The following is a 10,158-nucleotide window of genomic DNA, read 5'->3' on the forward strand; positions in this document are numbered from 1 at the left end:
CGACTATTGGTCAAATTATCTCAAACGTGATTGGACAGCCGGGGATACCTCAGGATCCGATTTTTTGCACGAAGCTCGGGCCTTTTCCTGCACGTGCGGACGTCGGCGGAAACAGAAAACCTCACGATACATTGAAGGGAACGAATGTGCACAAGGTTTCTATAGTGCTACTTATCATGGCCACAATCGTCGCTCATTAGTGACTTAACTCTGTTTTTCAATTTTGGCAGTATTATTAAAGATGAGGATCTCTACATGCATTCGATACATTTGACTGTCTGTTCTCCGGAAACAAAGTTGCAGGTATCGATGGATCCGATAGATGGCAGTTTCACACAGACTCCCGCTTCAAGTAGATGTTTGGCTTTTTTGTGTGCGTCTTTCGAGAGTGTGACTGTGAAGGGCAGAGGTGCACTTTGTTCACTCGTCTCAGGAGACACAGCAAAGCTTCGCTGGAGAAAGGATCAGAAAGGGCCACTCGTCTTTTGAGAAACTATGAACTAGAACTGGAACTAGAACTATGTTACTTTTTTATCATAAAGATAAGAACTTTATTGCTCAACAATCATGGTACAATGTATGGTATTGAATTTACAATACTACAAGGCTATTCTATACTACAATTCTAACTATGAAATATTATCGATAACAGTATATAGCTTACAATATAGTCATGTATGGGCAATTCTGTTTCGCTTTTGGAATGTGACTTTTATAATATCCTCTGGGGTGTGGAAGTGAAGAAATTGCCTGCGATTTACGTTTTATCCTGTCTTTCGAATTTCATTACTTTAACAATTGAAGGGCTTGAACAAAGAAGTTTATGTGGAATTCTCGTCCGTCCATCTTTTCTGTCAATCACAATGATCCATTATCATCATCATCATGGCGGCGTCCACGTCGGACGGCACCGCCTGTCCTGATTCAAACGTTTACGAAGGTCTCAGACACAGGAAAACACATCAAGAAGCCGCTGATGAAACCAGGTACACAGAGGAAAACACAAAGAATATGTCAGAATCCTCGAAAACCAACAAGTCCACCACTGTGCACCTGGAGACGGGTACCTACTGGCTGACTCGGATCGTGTTCCTCAGGTCTCTGGGGCTGATTTACTGTGAGTCAAACATTGTTTTGTCCAAGTTTTGAACCTGTTTGTTTCGGCGAAAAGAATGAGCAAGGGAATAGATAGTTATTTGCAGGTGACTTTGTTTTGACTCTCCATAGTGGAGAACATTGTTGTTGTTTTGAGACGTCTGACAGTTGGCTGAAGGGGGCGGGGCTACAGTATATTTCCGGGTGGCGTGTACACATCATGTGCATTATTTATCCATTTAATCAAGTTCCATGTATCAACAGTTATGCGCAACATTTATCTTTCATTTCAAGACAGCATTATTTTGTAGTCTCTATTAACGTTACTATCATCAGACATGCGAATCACGCTATCTTGAAGTATGACAAAACCATAATTTGCAAGAAATTGGATCATCTTTGTTTTGTCAGCAGCCACACTCACTGAAATACACACATATACATCAGGTGGTCCTTTCTCTTTAGAATGTGGCGACATCAAATCCTAATGTGTACTTGTTTATGAATCAATACTGTAGTTGTTGCCTTCCTGGTGGCCCTGCATCAGAACAAGCAGCTGCTGGGCACCGACGGCCTCCTGCCCGCTAACCTGTACCTGCAGAGGGTCCAGCAGCATGTCGCAGCAGACCCTGCACAGAGCACCTGGAGCCTGGTACCCAGTCTACTGTGGTCGGTGGACTGGGAGAGGGACCTGGATCTGTGGTTGGACAGGTGAGCAATGGGAAAGCCCCTATAATATATTAAGCCTGGTACCCAGTCTACTGTGGTGGGTGGACTGGGAGAGGGACCTGGATCTGTGGTTAGACAGGTGAGCAATGGGAAAGCCCCTATAATATATTAAGCCTGGTACCCAGTCTACTGTGGTGGGTGGACTGGGAGAGGGACCTGGATCTGTGGTTAGACAGGTGAGCAATGGGAAAGCCCCTATAATATATTAAGCCTGGTACCCAGTCTACTGTGGTGGGTGGACTGGGAGAGGGACCTGGATCTGTGGTTAGACAGGTGAGCAATGGGAAAGCCCCTATAATATATTAAGCCTGGTACCCAGTCTACTGTGGTGGGTGGACTGGGAGAGGGACCTGGATCTGTGGTTGGACAGGTGAGCAATGGGGAAGCCCCTATATGAGCAATGGGGAAGCCCCTATATGAGCAATGGGGAAGCCCCTATATAAAGCCTGCTAGTGGTACCCAGTCTACTGTGGTGGGTGGACTGGGAGAGGGACCCGAATCTGTGGTTGGACAGGTGAGCAACAAGGAAGCCCCTATATGAAACCTGGTACCCAGCATAATTGGAATAAGAATGACTAGGCTCTGTATTTAAGTAGACGGTAGTGTGCATGCTTGGAGCCTGGTACAGTCTGATATGGTGGATGGACTGAGAGAACAACTAGGATCTATGATAGGACAGGTGAGTATTATACAGGCTGATACACATCCTGGTCATCATACCAAGGTGGTATTATGGCAATAACAGTAAATTGACTTAACTGTGATCAAAGATAGACAGATAGGCATTAGCATAGTGTATGAGTGTTATGGGAGAAATAGAACAATTCATTCTCTGATCAGTAGATTCTGTAGTCATTGTCTGGCAAGATGTGATCTTTTCTTTCTCAGCAAAAGGTACTCATTATTCAATACAGTTACAAATGTACTTGGTTTTGATTTCTAACAGCATTATGTTCATCTGTTCAGGCTGGCCTACATTGGAGCAGCTCTGTCCTTCATCGTCATGGTTACGGGGTGTGCCAACATGGTGATCATGGCAGCACTGTGGATTCTTTATCACTCTATTGTCAACATAGGACAGAAATGGTAGGTACAAGATAGACTATTCAGATTTGAGACTGTAGTATTAAAGCTTATTCAATGGAAGAAAATACTGCTAATTATAATGAGTCATATTCTGCAGGTACATGTAGTTATCAAATCAGTCACATAGAAAAGGCAATCGAGTTAACATTCAACGCTCTCTCTTCGTGAGTCCGTGAATTGCACTGTAATATTTTCACATTAACTCCTAATCTAATGGCAAGCTTTTAATTCAGATGTGTGATGAATATCAATTCTAGTAGTTTACAGTAGGTCTTAACTGTGTAATGATTTATGTTTATGAAACATGAAGTTTACTCCAGCTGTGACCCGCAGTTCTACCCACACCACACCTTCCTGTAGCCTGGAATCCAAACCTATTATAGTTCCAGAGTCTCCTCTCCTATTTGCGGAGAGGAGACTTGGGAGCTATAATAGGTTTGGATTCCAGGCTAACCTTCCCGTTCTTCCTCTTGTCTTTTCAGACACAGGCTCTGTTAACAAAGCACAGGTAACTAACAATTTGTCATTCTTTTCTCTTTTGCATCATTTCAGGTATTCCTTTGGTAAGTGGCATTCTTATATCTTCAGGTTAGTGCAACAAGGTGATCATGATGATAAATAGGGTGGCAAGTTATTGTTGTCTTTAATATTTTTTTTAGATATATCTACTACAAAAGGCAACTTAGGTGATTTTGCATATGATACAATCAACTTATTTATGCTTCGTTTGCATCAAACATTTTGAGATCATTTTGTGTAGAAACATCCTTTTTTATGTCTCCCAGGTTGGGAGTCCCAGCTCCTTGAAACTGGTTTCCTGGCTTTCTTCTTCTGCCCCCTCCTGACGCTCCGCCCCCTGCCCAGGACGACCCCCCCATCCCTGGTCGTCATCTGGGGGTACCGATGGCTCATCTTCCGCATCATGCTTGGTGCTGTGAGTAACATCATAACTACAGATACAATATCATACTTGTTAGAGTGCCACTAACATAGCTTGTTCAGGGAGGACCTGAAAGCCAGAATAAGAGTGGATGTACGTTTTATGGCAAGCAAATTTCATTGATGTTCAACCTCTGTAGAGAAAGGATGATGATGATGATGATGATGATTAAAAGGAAGATGCCACCAGTGACTGATATGCAAAGGAATTTTGTTGTGTTCATTAAACTGAAATGTTGACATCTGACCCCATGTTTTAGGCTCTTAGGTTTGAATTGAAGTTTTCTCCTTCCGTTCAGGGCCTGATTAAGATCCGTGGCGACCAGTGCTGGAGAGACCTGACCTGTATGAACTACCACTACCAGGTCAGAGCTAGGTCATCCTCTTAGTGTGGAATACAAATGTATGTAGCAAAGAGCAAGTTTTTGTACCAATGAAATGGTACAGTCATTGAGAACAATTGGTAGTATTTTACTCATAAGTAAGGAAGCCATTGCCTCGTAAACATTGTAAACTTGAAACACCTGCGCAATTTGTACAACATTGTGCTACATGTATTAGATTCTAAGCATAGAATAAGGAGATAACATGTGCCCTGCCTTCCCCCAGACCCAGCCAGTACCCAACCCTATCAGCTACTACCTGCACCAGACACCAGAGAACATGCACAAGTTTGAGACTCTGTCCAACCACTTCGTCGAGCTGGTGGCACCTTGGTTCATCTTCCTGACTCGTCCCTTCCGTTTTACGTGCGGTTTTCTCCAGATTCTGTTCCAGGTAACGTTTCATGGAATCTCCCACAGTTTGTTGTTATGTGGCCTGTTTGTTTGATAATGACATTATACATTGTAAATTGTTTTGTTATTTCATTTATTTATTTATTTCCCGTGACACTCCCCTCCCCTTGGACCCCTGGGAAGAACGGACATGTATATATATGTATATGTACTGGCCGACAGGGCCTTCCAAGGAAAATAAAGGTTTACTTACTTACTTACTATGCATAAGAAAACAATGACAGAAAAAGTTTACGCCCATTCGTTAGCCATCCTGTGATAGCTTAGATTTTTTATTATCTATTGTAAATGTTTGACCTTCATTGATTTTACTGTGTTTCTGACCTCTATTGTTCTTTATCCCCAGGTTATCCTGATCATCAGTGGGAACCTGAGTTTCCTGAACTGGCTGACTATCCTGCCGAGTATCTGTAGTTTTGATGACGCCCACCTGGCCTTCCTGTTCCCCGGCTGGAGGGGGGGGACTAAGTGGCAGGTCGCACAGATCCAACAGGAGGAGAAGAGTGGGAGGGCACCTCCTCCTTCATGGGGTGAGAGGGCAGTGTTGATGTGTTTCTTGTGTAAACTGTGTCTATGTTTCTCTACTTTTGTACCTCTTGGAAGTGGTGTAGGCTTGAGTTCCCTAGCAGCTTGCTCTGGAACTGTGGAGGCATTTTGTTTTTGTTTTTAAGTCTCCTTCAGTTTTTCTGTCCATACCTGACCCTGACGGAGGTTCCAGGTCCCAGTGCATTTTGGGTCACACAGAATGCCGGTATATCTGGCTGGCAATTCACCAGAATTATGCCTGGGGGCGCGATTCTGTCACAGTTAACAATATCAATTCAGGATTACAAGTTCTAAACCATTTAATTTACGTCTGATTTGACCTTGACCTTTATGCACAGGTCAGCTGGTCCGTCGCGTGGTGCACGTTTCCCTGGCGGGCCTCATCGTTTACCTGAGCCTGCCCGTGGTACAAAACCTGCTGTCCCCACGACAAGCGATGAACACTTCATTCGACCCCCTACGATTGGTCAACACATACGGTGCCTTTGGAAGGTAGGTGCCAGGAATACGTTGATGAAGGTTAGACATCCAGGTAGTAAGATATGCCAAAAATAGTTACTCAAGCAATTGGATAAAATTTTGAAACTTTCAAAATTTTATCCAGTTTATTGAGTAACTATATTTTTGGCGTGCCTTCTGGGAATGCACAGAATCATAGATGACCAATCATTTCAGCTCTTTTTGATAGCTTTGTCCCCAATATCACAGGACTTGATTTCTAAAACTCCTTAATACTAGACAAGTTCCGTCTTAATTGTCTACGTAACGTGACAGTCAAAATGTCCGCCGCTAAGGCGTGCTCGATCTGGAACCAGTACGTCAGTCATATCCAATTACTTGGTATCTCTCACGCACATGCTTGCGACGATCCCACAGCAATTATCTTCCATTATATTTCCAGTATCACTAAGGAGAGAACAGAGGTGATATTTCAAGGGACCTATGCAATGAACCCAACAGACCCCAGTGCAGTATGGGAAGAGTATGAATTTAAGTGCAAGCCAGGAAACGTGCGTCAGTCATATCCAATTACTTGGTATCTCTCACGCACATGCTTGCGACGATCCCACAACAATTATCTTCCATTATATTTCCAGTATCACAATGGAGAGAACAGAGGTGATATTTCAAGGGACCTATGCAATGAACCCAACAGACCCCAGTGCAGTATGGGAAGAGTATGAATTTAAGTGCAAGCCAGGAAACGTGACACGGAGACCGTGTCTGATCTCGCCCTACCACTACAGGCTGGACTGGCTCATGTGGTTTGCTGCTTTTCAGGTTGGACACATTTTTTTTAGTTGGGACTGGTATGGGCTGTACTGTGAGAGATGCGTCACTTCGCTCTGTCACCTTCACCCAATATTTAGGCTGTAAAGCATTTTGTTTGGATGAAATCTTAATTTGGAAGACAGTTACTTTGCAGCTGATTAAAGGCATTGAAGGGTAAGAAAGGACATTCATCTGCCATATTGTGGAGAATATTTAGGCTGTAAAGCATTTTGTTTGGATGAAATCTTAATTTGGAAGACAGTTACTTTGCAGCTGATTAAAGGCATTGAAGGGTAAGAAAGGACATTCATCTGCCATATTGTGGAGAATATTTAGGCTGTAAAGCATTTTGTTTGGATGAAATCTTAATTTGGAAGACAGTTACTTTGCAGCTGGTTAAAGGCATTGAAGGGTAAGAAAGGACATTCAGCTGCCCATGCCATGGGTGCAAAGATTGCTCAGATGACGATAAAAGCATAGAACTTGTGATAGAGAAATATGATAGAGAAATTTTACAAAAACTGATATTTGTATAGATGCCATTTTGAATTAGAAGATTAACAGGTCCATTTTTGGGGTGTGCCTACTGCCTTACAGTATCATGACGATCATGATGATCATCTTGATCACCAAATGTGATAGATAAATTTTACTACAGTCAACCATCAGGCCAGAGAAGTAATTTTTGGTTAACAAGATCGCCCTGTTTTTTACCATTCTCCATTACAGAATTACAACTATAACAACTGGCTGGTTCACCTGGCAGCAAAGCTCCTGGTGAACGACCCTGGTGCAGAGTCATTGATAGCACACAACCCCTTCCATGGGAAGCAGCCTCCTAGGTAGGTGTTGAGTTAACCACATGTGTTGTTAAAGGCAACCAAAGCAATATTAGGGCCCAAAATATGCAAATAAAAAATGATGGAATCTTTATGGTAGTGACATTTACTTACACTATTTTATTAATTAGCACATTTGCGTAATAATTTGAGCATTTTAAAACCGTGCCCTAATATTGCTTGGGTTTCCTTTAATATTCTATCCTACAAGAAGTAGGTAGGCTCATCTGTGCACTCAATATTATGTTGCTTACAACAGATATCAGCAAATACAATGCCAGATGCTTGGGATTTTAAACAAAGTCACTTATATGTCATTTGCAAGAGAAGAAGGTTTGGAAAATGCTGCTTTGAAAACAACATTCTGGAAAGTTCCAGTCGCATGATACCTAAGGAAGATATTGAAACCATGACTGGAAAAACAGCAGTCCTTCCAGGTTTGTTTTCATGATAACAAAATGATTAAATGAAACTTCATGTACAATGTATCTAGATCATTAAGAACTAAGTTTCATGTGTAGATATGTTCAAGTGTTAGGCAAGAGTACATTTTTGACCAGTCTGTGTCTACTCTCCAGGTTTATCCGAGCTGAACACTACAAGTACTCCTACACAAAGATTGGCAGTGCTGCAGCGAAGGAGGGAAAATGGTGGAAACGGCGGAGAATAGGAGAGTACCTCCCCGCTGTGTCACTGGGCTCTCTGAACCAGTACATCAAACAGCATGGCTGGAACATGCCTGCCATCAAACAGTGAACATAATAACACATCATCACATGGGAGGGTGGCATTTTGAGATGTATAAAACTATTTAGTGTGAAAGGATACCCAAGTAGGACTGCTGCAATACTTAAGATGACCGGATAAGTCTTTGGCTTTGCCCACTGTAGACAAAAGTATGGACAGATTTGAGACTGTATTTCATTAGTAGATTTTACACATATAGTATGACATCATGAGAAAGGATAGATTTTGACTTTCTTATTGTCAACTTTCTCTGCATGTCAGACAGTTAAAAATGCAGTACCGGTACTGCAATAGATCGACAGTCTTTTCTTACTTTTGCGCACTGTACACTGAAAGAAACCTGTAACCTGTTTTTATTTTACTTATCCTCGTGATCGTGACATCATCTCTTTAGATTCTCATGGGTTTCCTTAGAATCCAACTGTGTGTGTTATTTTTCAGTCATGAATTAGCTTGTTTTCCTACCTTTGCACTTGGTGGGAATCAATGTGATTTTTGTGTGGAGCATGTCTGTAAACTCATTCAGTTTTGCAATTTATGACGCAATGAAGGACGATACAATGAAGCATGCTGAAACTGATGTTTGTAGCTCTATCTTAAAATGTCTTTTGCATTTTGTCAGCTGTAAGGAACTTTTTAATGTCCAAGAAGGGCATCACATGTTTTCTTAGTCTGGACTTTAAAACCAAGGAAGGCTGTGACATACATTCATCAACTTTGGATGAAGGTCTACAAGTATCACATCTTAGGAATTGCCAGTCCAGTTGATCAACACTTACAAGTAGGCTAAGGCTGGAAAATTATATTTCCTCACAGCCATACCTGTGACTGGCCAAGACCACTCACTGTCTCTGCTATCGCATAGTATTTATGAAGTTGTAAACTAGGTAGAAACAGAGAAATATAATATATGGTGCACACCAAATAAATAGATGGTCATGATTTGTTTGATCCTCGTGCGTAGCTTTATTGATACAAGAGAAAAACAGATGTGACTGAGTGAGTGAGTCTGCAAAAATGAAGCTATAGGTAAGTCTTTTGTTGCCAATTTTGTTAGCCCCTGGTATTATGTTGTGCAAGTTAGCTAAACTATTATCAATAATGATAAGGTGGACCAAGTCAAAGAAGAACTTATTTGCCCACCTTTTTTTTCTTCGCACGCTGACATTAGTTTTGGGGTGCCCAGAGGATGTCATCCATATAATCAAATCAGTACAAAGGCCTTATGTAGTAAAAGTTGTAAGTAGGTGACATAAGTTGTAGGAATGAATATGCTGTTATTGACTACCAGGAAGTTATGTTTTTATATTTACACTATTAGTGAAGTTAGATTGTTGAAGTGACTTTTTGTAGCGATCTGGGAGATTTACAATATTGTGCCTTCAATAAGGTATTTAGCAACACGGTATTGAAGCGCCCACTAGTAATCCATGACGGTACTGGAGCCTAGGAGCTATCTTGGTTTCTGACTGGCAGTCACTGACTGGCAGTCACTGGCCAAAGCCACCAGTATTTCCATTATCATAATATGTGACTGTAGACTGTAATGTGACTATAAGTCCAAACGCGAACACTCCATTTTCTCACTACCGCGAAATTAAATCCCCGCGAATTTAAAGTTAAGTACATTTACAGTACCATAGCTAGATATGCTATTTTAAATGATACCCTTTTGACTGCACTTGGAGCTGAGCCAAATGTCCTTTCCAGAGGCAAATCTGTCTGTATGTGCCTTTACAGCCAAGATGCTTAACTCTAGTCAGCACCTTGTTATGTATATTCTACCAGTGAAAACATCACTCGACACTCGTATAATACCAATGGTTTCGATCCCATCCTCCCTGGTTTCGAGTCGTGACAGATTCGGTCGTGAAAGACAATGAGAAAGGGGAACACCATTGTTGTCGTTCATGCGGTAGTGTCGCTATTTCTCACGCGGGGAATCCCCGAGAACCTACGCAACAGAAACCGCCAGGCGAAATTCATAACAACTGGTCATAACAAGTCTGTAGTTACAGTAGTGCTCAGACCTTCGCTTTGACTGGTTGGTTATTTCAGTCTCTCTCAAATCCCAATGTTATTGAGCGTATGGACGTCGTCTTTTACAT

General features: G+C 41.9%; 1 protein-coding gene across 1 annotated transcript; it reads left to right on the forward strand.

Annotated features, from left to right (window-relative positions):
• The first annotated feature begins 823 nt into the window (after positions 1-823).
• On the forward strand, positions 824-9,001 carry LOC136440182 (lipase maturation factor 1-like). Its single transcript, XM_066436059.1, has 12 exons — positions 824-1,117; positions 1,614-1,806; positions 2,791-2,910; positions 3,463-3,473; positions 3,696-3,844; positions 4,149-4,214; positions 4,459-4,626; positions 4,993-5,176; positions 5,531-5,684; positions 6,290-6,473; positions 7,194-7,306; positions 7,882-9,001. The coding sequence occupies exons 1-12, from the start codon at positions 886-888 to the stop codon at positions 8,057-8,059; spliced, it is 1,752 nt and encodes a 583-aa protein (XP_066292156.1). The 5' UTR covers positions 824-885; the 3' UTR covers positions 8,060-9,001.
• The last annotated feature ends 1,157 nt before the right edge of the window (positions 9,002-10,158 follow it).

The sequence above is a fragment of the Branchiostoma lanceolatum genome, chromosome 8, assembly GCF_035083965.1.
Source record: "Branchiostoma lanceolatum isolate klBraLanc5 chromosome 8, klBraLanc5.hap2, whole genome shotgun sequence".
In the NCBI taxonomy this organism is placed as follows: Eukaryota; Metazoa; Chordata; class Leptocardii; order Amphioxiformes; family Branchiostomatidae; genus Branchiostoma; species Branchiostoma lanceolatum.